At 31.6% G+C, this 22842-nt stretch overlaps 1 protein-coding gene across 1 annotated transcript; it reads right to left on the minus strand.

The window, feature by feature from the left end:
* Nucleotides 1-22189, minus strand: LOC149373575 (uncharacterized). The gene is made up of 8 exons (XM_089596908.1): nt 21829-22189; nt 21494-21608; nt 14281-14658; nt 13993-14145; nt 12362-12526; nt 12042-12244; nt 11305-11938; nt 1-224 (listed from the first exon to the last, which is right to left on the minus strand). The coding sequence occupies exons 6-8, from the start codon at nt 12072-12074 to the stop codon at nt 1-3; spliced, it is 891 nt and encodes a 296-aa protein (XP_089453034.1). The 5' UTR covers nt 12075-12244; nt 12362-12526; nt 13993-14145; nt 14281-14658; nt 21494-21608; nt 21829-22189.
* Nucleotides 22190-22842: the final 653 nt, after the last annotated feature.

The following is a 22842-nucleotide window of genomic DNA, read 5'->3' on the forward strand; positions in this document are numbered from 1 at the left end:
CTAACCCGTGATAAAGGCCAACCGGCGCAGAGGTTTTGGCAAGTACGGATGCACGATGTTGCCGTTTAAATTGCAGAAGATGCTGTGTTCCCTCAAGGGGAGTTTTTGTACCTGTAGTGCTGAGTTCACAAGAGTTGCCAGGTCAAGATCCGAGGCCTGCGCTTCAGCAATCGTAGCTTCGTCTAGTGATGTAGGCATATATAGAGACTGTAGCTGTCTCAATGCTGATGAGCGTTGTGTCTTTATTTATGTGCTTGTATGTAATTGCACACGTCCTGGAGAGCGCATCTACTACGACATTTTTCACCCCCCAGGTGTGCTCGAACTTGGCGTTATTCCGTTTGAGGAAAGAAAATCCCTTCTATTAGCGCAGGATTGATAGAAAATAGTATACGCACCACGCTCAGAGATTAAGAACTGCATTAGATTTAACGTTCACCGTTAAAACGTAACGTTAACACAGTTTGTTGACATAGAATCAAAGACATTCGGAACCTCGCTCACTAGGTGCGTAATATACTATTTTTTGAGCTAGTCTGAGCTTCCACTGACGAAAACTTAATTCAATTCCACTATAGCATTTGTGTCAACTACTAATGATTTTGTTTGTAACATCCTGCAACCAGAGCAATTGTCAACAATAGTTACATTGGCACGTTAAAAAGTGATGGCCCACTAGGTTTACTACGAAGAGGACAATACTGTAGCTACTACTTAGTGGCTTTGCTTCTCCATTGAAATCTGCATTCTGTGTATAAATAAGGGTAAATCGCATAGAGCATTGGCCACAATGATCAAAAGTTTGCTAGCCGACCGCAATCTTCAGAATACTTCTTTATCAGCGCCACCACCGGCCAAGCTGTGAACCATCGCTAATGTATACATATGTGTATCATTCGATGTATATGTACAAGCGCTTATCACTCATTGAATTGACCTGGGGCACTTGCTTGCCAAGCTATTAATTAATAGATCGTTAATTAATAACACAAGTTCTTATAACCTAATGACGCGGGGAGCTGACTGGTCACCCTATTATTAGGTTAACTAATAATACTAGCACGTATTGGCCGCTGACCCAGGGCGCTTACTGTCAATGCTAATAATTAATAGATCGTTAATTAAAAACACAAGCGCTTATAACCTGATGACCCAGGGTGCTCACTGGCCACTCTTTAAATTATTACATTGTTAATAAATAACACAAGTGTCTATCACTTGGGAACCTGGGGCACTTACTAGCCATTTTGTAAAATAATAAAACGTTAACTCATAGTACAAGCGCCTATCACCAGGTGACTTACGGCGCTTACTAGCCACTTTAGAAATTAATAGATTGTTAATTGATAACGCAATCACCTAAAATCCATCGACCCAGAGCGCTTACTTTCCACGCTATTAATTAATAGGTTGTTAAATAATAGGCGCTGGTGTTATTAATTAACGATCTGTTAATTATTAAAGTCGCCAGTCAGCGCCCCGGGTCATCTGGTAATCGGCACTTGTATTATGAGTTAACATTTTATTATTTTATAATATGGTTAGTAAGCGCCTCAGGTTACCAGGTGATAGACACTTCTGTTAGTAATTAACAATATTATAGTTGATAGAGTGGCCAGTAAGCACCCTAGGTCATTGGGTGATAGGCGCTTGTGCTATTAACTAACAAACTATTCATCAGTAGAGTGGCCAGTAAGCGCCCCTGATCACCGGTCAATAGGCGCCTGTGTTATTAATCAACAATCTATTAATTAATAGAGTGGCCAGTAAGCGCCCTCGGTCATCATGTGATAGGCGCTTGTGTTAACAATTAATGATCTATTAATTAATAGTGTGGCGAGTGAGCTCCCCGGGTCATCAGGTGATAGGCGCTTCCCGAACAGAAATAAAAGTCGGTTGAGGGCACACGGAGGCGCGTCAGGGGGCGTGCGTGAGGTACTTATTAGGCAGCCCACATAATCTACCTTTATCGTAACTCTTGAATTCTATATACAGTTGTATGATCAGCAACAGTTGCAGTGTAAACTGTAGCGTAAAATTATTTATTGGTACATAAGTTACAAGTATTTTCCAACTAAGTCCTATTGAATTTATTAATGAGTATTTGTATACATATCAGACAGACAAAATCAATCAACATTAAATTTGTTGTCAACTAAACAAAGTGTCTCAAAGTACCAAATTAGAAACAATAGTTAATGCTTCAAAGAATTTCAATAAAAACTATTTAAAAACCATACTAAGATTATAAAATTTTCCCTGTTAAATGGTTCCGGTACTACATGATAAAACCTGATATAAATTTCTTTTAGTATGCCGGACATACAATTGCGAGGTATAATATTTTATCAGTAAATTTTTTGTCTTCCCAATGTATCGGTGTATATGATGTAAAAATATTTACCATGATTCGGAACGAAATATACCTATATGTGGATAACAAGAACATATGGTAATTAACAAAATAGTTGTACATATTATTTTATATAGGTTATTTTCTTATGGTTGTGTATGGCGAACCTTGATGTTTATTTACAATTTTTTGACTTGTTTGTATTACCCGTTCAGAATTAAATATCCCTATTTAATAACGCAAACTTTATGACATAGGTTTTTCTTGATACACTTCTGATAAGTTTGTATAAGAAAATTCTTTATACGTTTGTATCATGTCTTACAAGCAAATAACTATGCATAAACTATATAGGATCATATACATTTAACTTTATGTATATTATTTTTTCTTAGTATTTTGATGTATTCTCGGTATATAAGGTCTTATAAAATATGTCAGGTGCAAATACACACATATATTCTTATAATTTTAGTCTTTAAATGGTGTCATATGATGTTATTATATGATTCTCGTCTAATTTCTACTGGTTTGGTATTCAATGCGGATATGACTGATAATGTCAACATGAAACTTCTTGTCTTAGGGCCCACGGAGCTGAGCTTGCCAAAATATTGTGTAAATATTAAACGAACAACTACAATTGTGATATACACGTTCTGTCGTCTGCTTCAATGTAACGGATTCACAAGATATCGATGGATTCCCGCGTGACGTAGGTACATTTATATCAGTTAAACGATTTATATCAGTTTTTTTTCATTCGAATCCAATGTTGCCATAGCTCAGCGGTAATACATCGGATTCAAATACCTGTAGACTCCGGTTCGATTCAACCTCACGGTAAAATTTTTTAAATTTGATTTTCAGGGTAGTAATTAATATAAAGTTATGTAAGTACGTGATAAATAATAATAATTGTCAAACTAAAATTTATAAACTATATTACATTAAATAAATACTTAGTAATTGAGATATGATCTATATTGAGGCTCCTAAGCACGTAAAAACACACAAGATATATGTAAAGATAGTCTAGTTAAAGGCAAGCCGTGAAAAAAGGCACGTTTAATACGTTTTTTATTTTTACAAATCATTACTTTAAATTTCAAAGAAGTATTTTTATTTGACTAAAAATATGTTTGAATTTTAAAATAGTGTATTAATCGAATTTCCCAAAAGATTTGAGTTCTAGTCAGACATCTAAACTCATTTTTTTTTAATATTAAGGTAGATGTACAGGTACCGCAAGAGTCATGAAACTTTTTGATTTGTGTAGTAGAACGATCTGGCAACGTCGCTTTGCGGTCATGTGTGTGTGCCTGTAAGTGTGTGTTCAGAGCATCATAGAAGGAGCACTTCGTTGATCAGCTGTAGCAAAAGGAGAAGCGTGTGTATCTTTTTTTTAGTTAATAAAATAGTCATGCCCAAAGAAAAAAATAAGAAGTTTTTTTGGAAAGGTGTAAGGGTAAGCGAGAAAGTATATAACGCACGCATTAATCAGCAAAAAGCCGGCCGAAACGTGTGGAATGTTCGCCGTGAAAATTGTAAACAAGTGCGTAACCTCAAAACCGCAGTCAAATCTACACTTGCATCACGCGAACCATCAAAATACATTAATCTGAAAGACGAAGGTTGTAAAATTGTGAACATGGAAATGATTGCACATCAATTAATTTGCAAGCATTGCAAAAATGTATTATCTCTTTTGGATGCGACTACTAGTAAGCCCATAGGCCTTGGTACGACGTATTATATTGAATGCCGAGCATGCGGAAATTCTAACGACGTTCTTACAGACAAACAGCACAGCGTACCTGGGACAAATAAAATGATTTTCAATACAAATACAAAAGCGGTGCTTGGTAATTATATAAAGTGCAAATTACATATTTGAACAAGTATTGAAATGATTTTTAATTATATTTTTTTATTTATTCTGTATAAAGGCACATTGAACGGAGGAGGAGGTTTTACTAAGTTGAACAAAGTTTTGACATCGGTGGGAGTGTCACCGCTAAATCCAAGTACTTATAGGACCCATGAAAAACATGTTGGTTTGGTAGTGGAAAAGTTGGTTCGAGAGAGTTGCATAAAAGCTACAAAAGAAGAGAGAGAACTTACAATTGAAAGATCAGACGAGTTGAAGAAATTGTTGTAAGTTAATTTTATACATATAGTTACTAGTAATGAATTTAAAAAATGCCTTTGCGCTACTATTTACAATTTTTCTTTATATGAAAATTATAATCAATTTTTTAAGTGACTTTTTTTGCAAATATTTACACAACAAAATTTTTAATTCACTATTATCTACAATTTTTTTTATATACAAATTATACTAAATTTTTTAAGTGATTTTTTTTACAAATATTTACACAAAAAATGTAATTCGACAATTAAATTTATTTATTCAGTATAAGTTTATTTAAATTAATGACAAGCTATTTTTGTTAATTTAACGTAGTTTTAATAATCATGTAATGCTGCTATTTATACAAATCAAATTATGAAATAAAGTGTACATTATACTTTGAAATCTAGAAAACACTTACTTTTCCTACCTTTCCAGACCCGATCATTTGCAAGACAACTTCTTATTTCCTGATTTCAAATCAAACGACAAAGAGAAAATCTCCCCTAAGAATATTGTTCGAGTTGGAGGATCATTTGATACAGGATGGCCAACGAAAGGATCTAGAAGGAGCTACGACAGCTTATCGGGTACAGGAGGCTCCGTAGGATACTTTTCTGGAAAAGTCATGTCACAAGTAGTGTTGAATCGAAAGTGCAGGATGTGTGATCTTGGTCATGACAAAAGTGATCACGATTGTAAGAAAAATTTTGCAGGTAGTGCAAAAGCAATGGAGCCTGAAGCTGCCAGATTGCTTGTTACTGATTGTAATAAAATTTTGTCGGCTGTGAACGTTCAACTTGGACTTTTTATTGGCGACTGTGACTCTACTGCCATCGCAGCAGCTCGTAATGCTGTAGATTATGAATTGCCCAAACAAGATGATAAAAATCATACGAGCAGAGGGGTAGTTTCTCAATTATATAAATATATAAAGTCTTCAAAAGAATTGAATTCAAAAAGTATATCGTACATTGTTAAATGTTTCAATTACTGTGTAGCACAAAATAAATGCCAAGCAGTAACAATGGCTAGTGCAGTAAGAAACATTCCAGAGCATTGTCTTAACAATCACAACAATTTTGGAGATTGGTGTAAGTATTCGATAGATCCAACATCGTATAAGCACTCAGTAATTGGAGAAGGTTTTACAGATCCGAAATTGTATGACATACTTAAAGATATTTTTGGTAAACTCGCAGACAAATCTCATCAATTTTGCGCAGCAGCATCGAGTAATCCTAATGAAAGTTTTCAAGCTATGATTGCTAGCAAGGCTCCAAAATCAGACTTCTATGGAACTTCTCAATCTTATAACACTCGTGTTAATCTAGCAGTTCTAAAAAAGAATGAGGGAGAAAATCTTATTTTACAATTTTTAGACAAAAGTCAAATGTCTCCTACTAAAAAACTCAAACAGTATTGTAACAAAGTAGATAAATATTCAAATAATAGATATATTAGATCAACCATAGTTAAATATAAAAGGCGACGTTTATTTTAAAAAAAACAAAAATCAGGACTTCGTTACAAAACAGAATTGTCCGAAGGAACAACGTATGAGTCAAATGTATCTTTGATGGATGATGTATACGAGAGTATTGAATTGGCTTGCATACTTGATAGTACAGAGCCGATTATAGTTTACTTTGACACAGAGACTGGAGGTAAAAGTAGCGATTGTGACATTCTTCAAATTGCTGTGAAGTATGAAGCATACGAATTCAGTATATACATTAAACCTACTCAAAACATAAATGATAAAGCCAGTGCAGTTAACGGATTAACATTCACTAATGGAAACTTAAAATTGAATGGAGGAATCGTAAATACCGTTAATTTGCAAGAGGCTTTAGTAAGTTTGTATATATTTTTATTTAGGTTTCAAAGAAAGTGTGTGCTTGTAGCCCATAACTGCACTTTTGATTATAACAGGCTAATAAAAGCTATCGAAAAAACTTATCTCGATAAGTACTTTCAATCCTTAATCTATGGATTTTGTGATACACTTCCTATCGCAAGGCAAATTACAGGAGAAAAAACAGCTGGATGCAATACACTGCAAGGTCTTGCGAAGAAGTGTAACATAACAGGCTTTCAAGCTCACGACGCTCTTGGGGATGTTGGTTTGTTGGAGCAAGTTGTCCTAAAGCTAGGAGTTACAAAAGTGCAAATTCTGGAGCGTTCTTTAACATGGAATCAAGTAACAGAAAAAATAGCCCTAGCTAAAAAATGCACTACTAATTTAAAATTGTATAGCGAGTTAAAAGACTGCACTTCTGTAGAAACTAGAAAAAAAATGATCGCTGCTGACATTACTTTAGAAATGGTTATCGATGCTTATAAACAAAGAGGCCTTGATGGCCTATCTAGTCTACTTGGTGCTGATGAAAATGGCACGATTCGAGTAACTAAAAATAATAAAGTTAAAAATAGGCTATTTAATTATTTAAAAAATAAATATTAAATATTTATTACATAAATATTAATTTATAACATATTTATTTCATTTTTAAGTAATATATGGCAATAAAATTGTTTTGATGTTCTTTGTATATCAGTTCGTTTTATTATTTATATATTTATTTATCATATTTATTTAAAATATACGTCCTATAACAATAATTAAAAATCTATAAGAGAGATTGCAGTAATCAGGATTTACGAGCAATCATATGTACCTATTTACCTTTCAACCCGCGCGCGTAATATCAGATTATGCGGCGTTGCCATATTTTCAAATAGCGTCTCACACGCTTTACTATTTAATTACTTTTCTCACAAGTACCCTTGGAAGGTTTTGAAAGCGAATATATAATTGTCATTTAATTATCTTTCTACTGTCCAAAAGGCATCAGAACCTATCCTATATTAGCAACGATATGAATGATAATATACAGACAGATCCGCGATTTCCCATAAGACGCCATGTTGAATTGGCATGTGAACAAAAACTCAAGGCATGCAAATAATTATAAATATCTCCCTTTATAGGTACCCTCGGGTCACAAAAATTTAGATTTCTTATTTTTATGCATTAATCTACCATCCTGCAAAATATCATAATTTTCTATCCTATATTTCAAGTTGCTGTACAACTACCTTAAATTTTCAGTCACGTATATTATTTAGCTGACCGTATAATTACAGGTAAAATATTTGAGTATGATCATGCGTGAAACATAATAAGCACGTTATAACATCGTATCACACGTATCGTAATAATTTAATGGATCCTGATAAATAATTTGGTAATGTAATTAATCTTATACGACATGATACAATTTTATGTCAGCTCTATACTCTCCCTAAAAAACCTATAAGCAATTGTAAGTCGTACGTTTTAATTGGAAAAAATTTATATATTTTACAATACTGTTTAAAACTTGTATGATCCTATAAAGTTGATATAAAATTATCCTGGGATATTCATACAAAAACACTGACCAACGTATCAGGTTTTGGTGGAAAGACACACATCTATCCTGGTATAATTTTTTTTATCGTGTTTTATCGGAACCATTCAACAGGGTTCACATCCAACAGTTTGTATACTTCCATTTAGATGTCCGCCGTCAAGTCAAGTTTATCTGTCATTCAATAGAGTCATTATGTTTTTGTATGAAAAAAAAAGTAAACTACATAGTGTGAGGACTTAATCCCTCCTGACAAATCTCACCTAAGGTCTCATCTGATATCTCATGTGATTTTTCACCTGAGATCTCATGCCAAATTCTCATCTGAGATCTCAGGTGAGATTTTGGAAAGAATAATAAATAAAAAAATTTTGTGCAACAATTATAATTTATACATCAATAGAATGACTACCTGAAATATCAACAGTTATAGGAAAAAAAAAGAAAAATTCGGATTATATGTGACACGAACTCGAGCCCCCAGTTTCACAGGCAAGCATCTTACCGCTTGGCCAGAGAGGATTGGATACCATTTTGACAATTTACGTCTATATAAAGTGTAAGTACCATGTGTTATTGTTTTTCTTATTCACAACTGAATCATACAATTATTAATAGATATAATTTTTCCCAATCTTAATTCTGATAGTTAACCAACTAGATAATATTCAGGAACATTATTTTCTTTACAAACAATGTTTTTCTCTCTTAAAGTTACTCTTGAGGGGGCTTTATATCCAAGTAAGGCACACGTTTTGAATAATTATTGTAAATGTTTATTTAAATGTAATTATAAAGAAAAACTACAATATAAAACAGAGGGACTTGATGTGTTGTGAATAAATTATTTTAAAAAAATCCAAACTACTTGCGTGTATATTATCTTATTTTAAAAAAACACTTATAAAAGTTGGAAATCCTTAAAGCTATTCATGTTATTCCAACTTTTCAAACTTATTATACTCCTTAAAGAATTTCATATAGAGTAATCACTGTAAGTTTTATGATACAATACATGTGTATTATAATGAGTTAGGTACCATTGTTTATACTAAACTGTAGGTTTTCGCTACTATTTTGCGTTTCCGGAAAACAATTACATTTAACTCACTAAACATGAATGGTATCAACAAATTTCCAGTGATGACTTTATCTGTAATAAATTCACGGAGTATAATAAGCTTTGAAAAGTTGGAATAACATGAATAGCTTTCAGGATTTCCAACTTTTATAAGTGTTTTTTCAAAATAAAATAATATACACGCAAGCAATTTGTATTTTTTTTTAAATAATTTATTCACAACACATCAAGTCCCCCTATTTTTATTGTAGTTTTTCTTTATTATTACATTTAAATAAACCTTTGTGAATACTATTAAAAAACTTATGCCCTACTTGAAAATAAAGCTTCCTCAAGGGTAACTTTAAGAGAGAAAATATTTTTTGTGAAGAAAACAATGTTCCTGAATATTATCTAGTTGGTTAACTATCAGAATTAAGATTGGGAAAAATTATATCTATTAATAATTGTATGATTCAGTTGTGAATAAGAAAAACAATAACACATGGTACTTTCACTTTATACAGACGTAAATTGTCACACAGTTATCTCATCCTCTCTGGCCAAGCAGTTGTTGATATTTTAGGTATCATTCTATTGGTGTATAAATTATAATTGTTGCACGAAATTTTTTTATTTATTTTTTTTTCCAAACTCTCACCTGAGATCTCAGATGAGAATTTGGCATGAGATCTCAGGTGAGAAATCATATGAGATATCAGATGAAATCTCAGGTGGGATTTATCAGGAGGGATTTGTATTCATTAGTTGGTTATTATTTAATAGGTCCTTAGATTTAACTCATGAATCTTGAATATGTTCATACTGTTAATTTGATATCAATGAGGGTTATTCTACCGTTAGGTGGCGATAGTGTGCCCATGTAAGATTTCCACAGAAGTATAACTATATAATATGCATTATTTAATATATAGATAAAGTTCTGTGGAAACCTTACATAGGCACACTATCGCCACCTGATGATAGAATAAAGAATCCTCATTGTGAATGAGTGATATTTTAAAGGTAATATTTATATCTTCATTAATATAAAAATTTTATTTATCTTAGGGTTATATTTTTTTAACTACACGTGATCAACAATCCTGTGATAAAAAATTTTCATTAAAGTAAATACGATTCGTTTGCAATGAAGCATGACTTTTGCTTACTTATAATACAATGTGTATTCTCATATGTACATGTCACAAAGTAAGAGATAAGGAGATGAAACTCCAATGTAATCTTCCGGTGAAATCTGGGCACATTTTTTCGACAGAGATTATACATATATATAAAAGGGATCTCACCTAACTAGCATCAGAGTCATCTAATATAATTAATGAAAGCTCGAATCATATGGTAACCGCAAACTACCTTACCTTTCAACCAAATCTACCTTACCTAAAGTCAAGCTAACTTATCCTGTAAAAAACTTAATAACAACTTTAATACAAAGACTTGTGATGAACACGATAGCCGAGTGGTCTAAGGCACCTACGGGCACATAGTGCCGATTGATCAAATCTCTTAAAATTCGAAATTTTTTTTTTCCTTTTTTCGTAACTAATTATAATAGATGAACTTACATCAAACATTGTAATTATAAGATGTCGAGTAATGAAGCATGCTTCTTAAAGCAATTATCGTAATCATCAACTAAATTATCGGCAAATAAATATCGAAACTTAATGTGGCATGTGACTTTTAATGTATATATTGCACGTGTAAATAAACGACTTATCGAGCTTAAGAAAAATCAATTTTTTTTACTTCAATTACAAGTACAGTACTTCATTGTATTTCAATAATAAAAAAAAATTGATCCGATTTGAAAAACTATAATTTATTTTTGCCTTAAGTAAACAAATAAAGGTATTAGTTAATTACTAACAGTATGAAAAATATAATTTTTAAACAGTTTTATAATTACAGATAAGTTAAGATCCTAAATCAGATTTTTCCTTTTTACTCTGAGTGGTGCCGGGTATGTTTTTATTTTTTCTCTTTCTTGTATACAATTTTTCTACGAAGGGTCGATCGGGGGGACTTTGATAAGCTACTTTTGTATCTTTTTTTTTCCTTTTTGAATCGGTTTTGGTAGAAATATTTTGTTTACTGGACAACGCTGAATTTATATTTTTCCTTATTTCTTTTGTTTCACCCATTTCAACATCTTCCTTAAGAGCCGTAGATGCCAACTTTGAAAGTTTCCTCTTCTCTTTAGTTTCTTCTTTTTCAATGTTTTCGTTTTTATTTAATTGTTTTGTTATAAAAAACATTCGTGTTGATAATAAAAAAGCTATGATCCTTTCTGTAAATACATATTGATGTTTCTCACATCCGATAAACGTTAAGGATCCAATTTTGTCTACTGCAGTCGTAATGTCGAACAGAGTATTAGAATGAATATTATTGTGATTGATTACACTCAAAGTAGCTTTTTCCAAGGTGGTAATCAATTGTAAAAGTAGCGCGGATGGTTTAGAAAGGAAGCCCTTTGATTTTAATTCGATTAACTGGTAGTTCTCAGTAACTTTTTCATCATCTGGTAGGTGTAAACTTGAGCGACACAGTTCGCACATTACAAATTTATTGTTATCCTTAAATTTTGCGAATCTACTTCCTTTGTGAGCAACAAATCCGGCAACGTACGTTAAAACGTAATCAGACGTTGTATTTTGAAAGTAATCATGTTCTTCCAAAATTCTAGCAGCATCGCTGAGACTTTCAACCTTCAAGCCCTTATCAAGTATTGTATCCAACTGCTCCGTCCACTGCTCCTTTCTTTCAACGGAATCCTGTATATCATTAATATTTAATAATACTTTCATCATATCGTCACTTGAAACGTTAGAACCTTTTGGAGGTTTCACCAAGGAGTACGTGGAAATTAATTTATACATTTGTATAAATAGTGCTGAGTCGGGATGGTCATTTGAACCGCATGCATTTCGCATCATCCCAAAGAAACGCTAAAAAATTGTACAATTCGATCACAGGGATAAGTTAAATTCATGTACATTTTGACCAAAAAAATGTTTAGTTATACATTGTGTTACAATAATAAATGTTTACCTCCAAACTATCCTGGTTTAGTCTAGCTGTCATTAAGTACTTATAATTACATTTTTCGACCAAAAATTGACATATCTCTAGCGCACCTTGGAGAGACACTTTCAAACCATACGACGTTTGATGAGTTATAAACTCTGGCTTTTCGTTACTTCTTTTAACTGTTTCTTCCCTTCTCGTAAATATTGGAGAAAAGATTGTATAGCCTACGTATATGTATTACTATTATAATTATCATTGCTGTTCTTATTATCGTCATTGTAGTATGTTTCGTTTTTATTTTTAGAATTTTTATTAGAGAAAGCATCAAAATTTGTAAATACCTGCCACATATTATTTCCTGGTTTTAAGCAGTCAAGTGGGGTTCGGCTGTTCATGGCTTTTATGAGTGACTTAACTCTTTGACAAAATTGTATGGATCCAGAGCAGTCAGTTAGATCGTGATGCATTCCTTTAAATAGTTCCATAGCATCAGCAACACCAAAAAAACTGTGAACAAAGAGAAATATCCGCATACTTACAAATCATTAATACAAACAGGTAATTCTGAATATGAGTAACGCATTTTTTTGTACTATCAGAGAGTTATAGAAATAAATTAAATATTTTGTTTTACAGGATTGCATTTTTTTCCATTCAAAAGTTAAATCTTTGGTAAAATTAGTTATATGGCACAATTTACTTCATATACACATTTGTGCAGTTATTCATTTTTTTCTTAATTAGAAAGCTCAATTTTTTTAAGAAAAACAAAATTGGAGGAATACCTATGAGACATGATTCTTTGTCTTTTATATACAAGGAATAAGGAGCTCTAGAAAAGTTTTAAATGCCTATCCCTTTAAAAGATATAGCTAGTTGACGTTTCGTAAAAAAAATTCACATTTCATGAGATTTTAGTTTTTTCAAAGTAATTTTGAAAAGCTCATAACTTTTTCTAAAAGTCCCACAATCAATTCTACCCGAGTTTCAATGAAAGCTCTTTTCAAGCTTATTTAATTAATCTTCAAACGAACACTGTTACTCTTCTCTGAGTCAAATTATTGTTAAAACCTTCACCAGCCTAATAATTATGTCGAAATTATAGTGTCTATTCTTGAATTGTATATAAGCTCGAAACTATGATATATTCACTTATTACGTAGTCGATGCTAACAAAGAGCTTTCGTTTGATCTTTGGTTGAGCGTAAAACGTCAGACGGAAGAGAAGATACGAGGGTTTTAACTTTATCATAATTTCGACGTAATACATCGTTAAAGTTTTTAACCACCATTTGACTCGGAGAAGAGTAAAATTTTTCGCTTGAAGATTAATCGAAGGTGTTTTAAAAGAGCTTTCATGAAAGCTTGAATAGAATTGATTATGGTACTTTCCGAAAAAGTTACTAGCTTTTTAAAATTACTTTGAAAACACTTAAATTTCATCAATTGGGCATTTTTTTCCTAAATTCCAATTAACCTTATATTTTGAAAGGATTGACATTTGAAACTTATCGAGAGATTTATGGCTGCGGTTACATGTACGAAGGAAATATCTGTAACTTGTCTTACTCGTGTCTTACGTCAAGTTTAGACATGAGTTTGACAAGCTTAGGATATTTTTTTGGTCCATATAACCACAGCCTAACGAGGTTAAAGTACTTTCACTTATTTTTTCAAAGAATTACTTTAGCTTTTGTAGAAAAGATTGAAGCTGAAATAATAAATCACCTAAATATTTTCACGTGTTCACGAATGGTTTTTATAATCCTGGCTGCATATAGAAGAAAAAAAGTCATGTCCCATAGCTGTGCCTCCAATTCTTACTATTCTTCAACAAATTATGCTTTCTAATTTAGAGAAAAATCTAGAATTATACGTGTATAGTACTCGTTTTGCAAGTTATTTTACTAAAAAATTTGAACCGTAGAAATTCGTTCAAACCAGCAATAAAATTTTTTTTTTTCCAATTTACCTGGAATGCTAGAGATACATTCATTTTCTGATAAAACTTTGGTTTTATATGATCCAGTCGTAAACTATGATTAACCCTCAATCCAAAAGATTTTGGATTTTCAATATCCAGTAGTTCATACCAATGCTTTAAAGAAACACAGCCATCTGGTGTCTACAAAAAATACTATATGTTATTGTACATGAATGAGTTATACTCGTTTAGAGAGTAATGAAGAATAGATTTGGCACTACTTATAATACTCATAGGGATTACCAGAAAATGTAAAAAAATATACGTCATATGTACCCAGATTAAATCTTCTTTACTATGTTTAGTGAAAAAATTTCGCAGACACTTAATTAAGTGCGGGAAATCAGAAAAAACCACAAACGACGGTTTTCATCAACAATATGTTGAACACTAACGGTTTCTTCGTTCACTCCAAACAAGTCCCACATCGTCCTATTCCAGGAAGCTCCTCCGTCATTAGCAATTCCATCAATTTTGAGGCCCGCCCTTTCGCACAAAATGATTGCTTCCATAACTATTTGATGAAGCACGGTTCCCGACGCACTCCCTTTACTAAGAAAAGATCCTAATGACTGAACCCATTTTCCTTTAAATGGTTGAAACATAAGTACGAGGGCATGATCCCTTTTTTTCCCTTTCTGATGTTTCTGAGTGCTCTATTGAAAATAACCACGTGGTTTTACCACGTGGTAAACCACATAGTTTTACCACGTGGTTTACCACGTAGTTTTTGTCTCAAAATGCCACATGGTTTTTGAAACCAGGTGGTTTTGTAATACCACGTGGTTTTTCACTAAGAAGCTTAATAGTTTTCACAAATATTACCTTCTTCTTCCTAGTTCTATTGAACGAATTTTTTTCTTGTGTTGTTATATACTATCGTAATAAATACTTTCACAAACAATTTTCTTAGCGATTTCTGTTCCTCTATTGAAAAAAATCACGTAGTTTCACCACGTGGAAAAACCATGTGGTAAGCCACGTGGTTTTATATCGTAAATCACGTGGTTTTATTTCAAATTAACACAGGGTTCTGAAAATCACGTGGTTTTATTACGACTATGTGGTTTTTTAAAAACCATGTGGTATTTTTAGACAAAACCACGTGGTTTATGATATAAAACTACGTAGTTTACCACAAGGTTTTTGTACGTGGTAAAACCACGTGGTTTTTTCTATTTTTGAGAATATCGGATAATACAAACAAACATAGCAAATGAGGTTATCTCTATTTTATATTTAGAAGCTGCAATCAGTTTAGTAATCACAATAAATATTTTTCTTTCTACCTCCCCCGAAAGTTCGAGTTTCGGTGGCTGTAAATAGGGACGAAAGCCGATATTCCTTCCCTATCGATGCGACATTTACATCGCATAGAGGGGTCGGGAGAAGAGCTCCTTGCTCCTTGCTTTTCTTTGCGTGAGAGAGAGGTAGAGAGAGTGAGCATCAGTGCAAATGTTCATTAGTATTAAGTATTTACCAGTGCAGCGTTTATTAATTTTTTTTAAGCTGTGAGAAAATTTGGAGCACGTGTCGAACTCGAGTGTGGTTATAAATTTGTTGTGCAATACATGTTATTTCTTTCGGTAATGTGTAACGTTGTAAATTTCTAACCTAAATCTGAATATAGAAACAATCATAAGATGATTGTTAAAAATCTCATCAAAATCTAACCCTTGACTTTTGCAGCAACCAATGCCGAGAGTCGAATAAATAATCATATTAGCGTATAAATGATTAAATACTGTTGATAAGCAAAAATAATATTTATACGATATCACTTAGTACCTCATAAAATTTAAAGGATTTTGAATTAAATTAAATTGTTTTGACCGACTTTTTCGCATTTCGGGCCTGTTAACATCTACTAACCAACAACCCTCGCTTTACTTGGGTCGTAAATGTTATTGGATGATACAGGCTCTTTAATTTTGCCCTAAACATAACCTACCACTACTGAAGCTAATTATTTTCTGATTGTTAATGAACCACAAATTTTCGGCCGAAGCTGCAGGAAAAACAGTATACATTACACGGAACGTCACTTAATAATGCGTTCCAGCGGTTTACCCCTCGGCTTCGCCTCGGGGGGCAACTTCGCCGGCGGAGCAGAGAAGTTGTCCCTTGTAATATAATGTACTATGAATTACATGTTGTGTGTAGTTTAAAAATCTAGTTAATACATGTTAAAGAATGATGTTTCTATATTCCAGAGTGTCTTTTTTGGGTTTTTTGTGTCATAACAAATGTAAAAGTACAAAATAATCATACCCTTCAGCTTGAGTTATAATTAGTTTAAGTTAATTAAATTTCATACATAAAATTTAAAAATAATATATTACAGCGTCTTACATTATTTTAAGGATAGTTATATAATTAATTATTATGGTACGAAAATCACGTGAATTGTCACGTAAAAAATCTCGTGATTTAAACTGTGATCAATCATACGATGCATAGCATGATATTTTCGAGCAAAAAGGCACGTGATAAATCACGTGATTTTCTTTAAATTAACGTAAGAAAAACATTATATTGTAATAAGTATTACAATTATTAAAATTATGATAATGATTATCATGACTAAGATAAGTACGATTTTACTTGTAAATACAATTATAACCGTTCAAAACCAGGATTTTTAAGATACATGTACGTAATTAAGACTATAATCATCATTAAAATAATTATGTGATAATTATGATTATTTTGTTTTTTTAATTATTGTGATGATAATAATATTTATAATAATAACAAAATAATAGTAGTAATAATAATAATAATTATAATAATTTCTACAGTTTCGACGGTGGTAACAAAAGTTATGATGATGATGAACATGCTCATTCTTTTTATGATTGAAATGAGTATGATAATGATAATAACGATTATGATAATTATTAAATTATGAAGATACTGATTACTATGATTTTTTTATAGTAATAATAGTTATTCTAATGAATGAGATGAATGCAATTGAACGAATCACAATGATAATGATGATTGTGTTTATGATTGAAATAAATGTTATGTCTATTACAATATTTATTAAGACTGAAATGCACACACATACACGTGCGGGCGTACAATGACTATGATAATGTTTATACTTGCAATGATTGTAATTATAATTATAGAAATTATCAATAGTATTATTGTTCTCATCGCCATGATAATCATCACCCGATACTAAAAATCCATATCAATCCATATGGTTTTTTTTATTGGACGTAATTATCGTCATAGTTAACATCAACTTTATCAGAACAATTATTATCGTTATTAATATGACAGTCATTGCATTTGTTTTCTTAATTATTATCATAATCATATCAATAGCCTAAATAATTCATCCTGATCGTAATCACTACCATCTTAATTGTTATTATAGTCATCTTAATTATCATACTCGTTACTGTAATCGTCACGACCATAAACATCACTCAATTTTCATTATTATCATAAGAATCCTTATAAAAACTATAACCACTAGTGTAATCATCTCTATCTTCATCATTATCATAATTTTGATAATTGTAATAATTATTACAATATAATATTTTTTATTACGTAAATTTAACGAAAATGACGTGTTTTATCACGTGACTTTTTCATGATGTGTAGCGTGACATTTTGCTCGAAAATATCATGTGATGCATTGTGTGATTAATGACAGTATAAATCACGTGATTTCTTACGTGACAATTCACGTGATTTTTGTAAGTAGGATATTATACTTTGAAAAAAAGTTTGCCTCATATGCGAACAACGCTAATGCTTAATTATTAACTATTAGAGATGTGTGTACTTAGACGCTGAAGTCATTAGATGCAATAGTAAAACAATGAAAAATTTTAGTCAAAGATGTTTGAAACATTCATGTACGAATCGCTTAAAATTTTTACACTTTTCAAAACTTAGTTTAAAAATAATCACGTCGTATCTTGAAGGGAAAGCAAAATAAACCAAAAAATAGGACTAAAGCTACATTATATAATTGATAGTCAACTGATTTTATAATTTTCACAGAGCTTTTAATTATAAATTATTTATACACTTCTAAACATTTACTTTCGTTGTGATTGTTACTGACTATTATATATACATCTTTATTTATACTATACATATTATATATACATAGTTTATCTATAATTAACTGAAGCATGCATCTTCATTGTAGGACACTGTTGTACGTGCTGCGCTTGGCAACAAACTTTTGTTATTTGATCTATAATAAGGTCCACGTACGGTCCCTTAAGTATATAATTAAATGAATAAATAATCTATAAAAGGTATTGTAAACGTGGTGCTTACAGGAGAACAAAAATATTAAGATGCACCAAATAAAACGTATATTATTGATATAAATACTTATACTGCAATACGAATTAAAGGTACGCTGTTGAAAAAGTTATTAAATTTACTAAGAATTTTATTAAATTTTATAAACTCTTACGATATATAGGTATACTGAATTTACAGAATTCATAAAAAGTTTAATGATACAATAATACAAATTAATGACATTTTATAAAGTTTTGCCGAAAAATTTTTAACGGAGTACACATCAAGAAAAATATAATAATACTTTTTAAAAAATAATCATAGTACTATAAATTTCGAGCATAAACAGCAAAGAAATGTACGGAAATCGTACCAAATAGCTACATTTTGTTTACAATATATTATATAAGACAATATTATTCTAATCTTTAATAAATGATTAGTATTGAATATAATAATCTCCAAAATTATGATCATTTATACAAAACACTTCTTGTTCTTCAAGCTGTAAAAGATAAATATACAGATATGAACAGATTAAGAATGATTGAACAAATTGTAGCAATCAATTACTATTACAATCACTAAATTATATATTATATAAGAGTAGAGATAAGTGATCTGCTGGGGGTGAGCCGGGAAAATGACGTATACGAAAGTATTTAACATGTTCCACAATAAAACTCTATATGCAGAGCTCCTTTTGATGCATAGGACGAGACGTGTTAAAATCCTTTCCTTTTTTCCTATTATACCCAACCTTGCTGTGTATACTGGGCTAATGCAACTAGGGGTAAGTGTACCTATCTCCATGATCTGCCCTATTACCGTGGATTTTGAAAAACTGATGATTACTTGCTTAAAATAAGAAATGTTTCATATAAAATAATTTTTCAATTTTAATAATCAAAAATGACGTTAATGTAGATGCAATTCGAACAGAAATATTTGTGTAAATTTTGAGTAAATAATTATTTTCCACAGTATTCGGTACAACGTGCTCATTAACTGATTGTGTACGTATTTCCGCGGTGAGCGTACGTAAACATAACCCCATACTTACAGAACGCACGACAGTTAACGCGTAATCAATTAGTAGATAAGCACGTCGATCCAACGTAACTAACATGAAGAAAACTAAAAAAGGGAAGAAAGGCAAGAAATCGATCAAAATAAAGAAAAACAAAAAGTGTTACTCTCCAGAGATATTAAAATTAGCTTTAAGTATCTATTCTTGAAAATCTATTGCTGAGTGCTCAAAAATGTAAAAGATTCCTACTAAATGAATAAGCAAGTACAAAAAAAAGTAATATTTTTTTAAAACAATAAATAAGTCATGTAGAAAATGTAGGTGAAGTTTGCATTTTTTTTAATATTCCGCAAATACAACTTTCTTCACCCACGGTAATACGGACATGATGATTGGGACATCCGCGGTAATTCGTACACGGTAATAGGTACACAACCACGGTAATACCAGCATACCGTGTTTATTCGTTTTAAAAATATTCTACTGCAGTTTTAGCTTCATAAAATTTTTTTTAATATTCCGTAAAAGAATATGTAAGATTTAAAAAAAAAATATTCCAAAAAATCTTAGTATACCATTTTTTATGGTGCATTTAAGTTGGAATTTTTAGTAGGTGCCACGGAGATAGGTACACTTACCCTTATTGGACGTATGCATCAAAAGGAGCTACATATAGAGCTCTACATATAGAGTTTTATCATGGAAAATGTTAAATACTTTCGTATATGTCATTTTCCCGCCTCACCCCCAACGGATCACTGATCTCTACTCCTATATCATATGACAGTGGAGGGTGCTTTAACTTATTAAATGTACTAAATTATATTGTTTTTTTGGCAGTCTAAGTCAGTTATTCTTTTAATAAACTGGCTTTTTCTTCTGCTTTTGGAGATTTTGGTAAAAAGGCATTAGTTTCTTCCAAGTGTTTATTTGTTTTGCATTTTATTAATAACAAAGAAAAGCTCATATAAGTTTGTATATAAGAATTGACATAAGATCTTACCTAAGATCTTATATAAGTTCTTATGAATTATTTTTTCCTGGGCATACGTTAGTTGAAAAGTTTACTCTCTCACTTAAGACATTATTATCATTTTTTAGTGTTTATTATTACTGTTAAAATAATAATTATCATGATCTCCAAGGTATAGTTGTTGTAAAATGTAATTGATAAGACATAATTATGTTTTATGTAATAAATAATACTTTTGATGTTTTTTTCCATACAGAATTTTTTACTGTATACTATTCTTTCTATACTTTATTATACATACGTATTAAAGTATAAATCATACGTTAATAGTATGTCTCAATAGTCGTGTAGACTCTTATGCCTTAGCATCTATTATAAAATTGCGAGAACAGGATCCATAAAATCAAGTTGTATAACTAAAGAGACCCTCCAGTGGATCATACAATGACGGATATTAAAAAAGTTGAAGAGTTTGTACTCAAACATTTCGTAAACAATCGCTTAATATTTCTATTACGTAGATTAAAAAAACGTATCCTTGCGCAATAATCAGAGTCTATAATAAGAAAGTATACGTAGCTTTCTAGTACGTTAGTAAGTTATTAAGTCAATTAATGTACAGAAAAAATATAAAGGTCATTATCTAGACTAATAGCATTCCTTGATGCCTCTTGAGTGGAATCTTAAGTTAAAGATTCTATAGAAAAAGAACACGTGGTTATACCACTCAGAAAAACCATGTGGTAAACCACGTAGTTTTATATCATAAACCACGTGGTTTTGTCTAAAAATACCACATGGTTTTTAAAAAACCCCATAGGTTTAGTAAAACCACGTGGTTTTCAGAACCCTGTGTTAATTTGAAACAAAACCACGTGATTTATGATTAAAGACCACGTGGCTTACCACATGGTTTTTCCACGTAGTGAAACCACGTGATTTTTTTTAATAGAGGAACAGAAATCTTTCAGAAAATTGTTTGTGAAAGTATTTATTACGATAGTATATAACAAGACAAGAAAAAAATTTATCAATAGAACTAGGAAGAAGAAGGTCATGTGAAAACTATTAAGCTTCTTGGTGAAAAAATCACGTGGTATTACAAAACCACCTGGTTTTAAAAACCATGTGGCATTTTGAGACAAAAACTACGTGGTAAACCACGTGGTAAAACTATGTAGTTTACCACGTGGTAAAACCACGTGGTTATTTTCAATAGAGTGTACTTTCCTAGGTCAGTAAAACCTTCCACCCGCAAGTTTTGCTTATTAAAACATAGCGCCGTAGATAACTTCATTTCATCAAGAAGTAGAATACCTGAAATTAGGACAAAAATGTACCTATGTATATAAAAATTAATGACTTATATGTAACACCAATAAATTTGAGCCAAAGCTAACGCGGAAAAAGTGAAAATAATTAAAATATAGAGCCAGCTCAAGCTTTGCAAGTTCAGTTTTTTAATTTTTCATGCTCTTTGTATTAACACAGTTAATTATCTACAGTAACTCGCAGTTCAAAAAAGTTCTGCTCATACCTCGAACATCAGACACGTCCATAGTACTTGTTTTCTTCTTAATAAGCTCAAACGTACTGTTTTGAAAACCATAAGAGCCTTTAATAACTTTTATGTACGAATTTAAAGTTTTTATGGACGGTAAAGCTAGAATCTTGTGAGTTCTTAAGTGATTGTAGGTTTTTTTACTTTTAATTCGCAAAAGTATGCACTCATATATCCACTGATTAGTACATCGAACTCCACGCACATCTTTTACCTTCGACGAATCAAAGCATGCTTTTATGGATAATTTTTGTGCTTCTGGTAAACTTTGGCAACGTCTCTGTAGTATTTCCTCATCACTTTTCGCACATTCTGCTTTTAGTAGTCCGATTTTTTTTTTAAGCCTATTAATCTTTATAAGAAATATACATTACTTTACAATGTATTACTGTCAGATCGACCACATGAATAATACTATTTGAAAAGCACAAAGATTTTACCTTTTCTTTCAATCGAAGACTTCGTCTACTATAATTTCGTTTGATGGCTACGTATTTTTTGCATTTAACATTTAGTCTCTCTATGTGTTTTTTGGTATCATTTTTTTTTCTTTGTTTAACAAGTTCTGCTGTACATAATGCACATCTTTGTGCCTGGGGACCAGGTGTTGTTTCACTCTTTTTTAATACATACCCTACACGTTTCTCGTAGCTAAATATGTTAAAAATAATATTTTGTTTTATTAAACATTGTGAAAAGTAATAGAAGCAGTAGCAGAAATCGTACTTGTTCTGTAGTCGCCTAGTGACGAGCACGAAATCACTTTTGTAGACAAGTAGTCGATAAGTTTATTAATTCCATGTATGCTGGTAACTTTTTCAAAACCAATGTCGACTAATTTCTCCTCCACGTATATCTGTAAAACTCAGTTATGCCTGATAATATTATTCATGTGATTTGTTCGTGCATGGAAATTTTGTAAGAAATACAGAAGAGACCAGTAAGCACTCCAAGTTGTGTGGGGATTGGGTCTTGTCTAGTCATTATATT

The sequence above is a fragment of the Copidosoma floridanum genome, unplaced genomic scaffold (genome assembly GCF_036245765.1).
Source record: "Copidosoma floridanum isolate Cflo_tuat_1 unplaced genomic scaffold, Cflo_Japanese_pri ptg000030l, whole genome shotgun sequence".
Classification (NCBI taxonomy): domain Eukaryota; kingdom Metazoa; phylum Arthropoda; class Insecta; order Hymenoptera; family Encyrtidae; genus Copidosoma; species Copidosoma floridanum.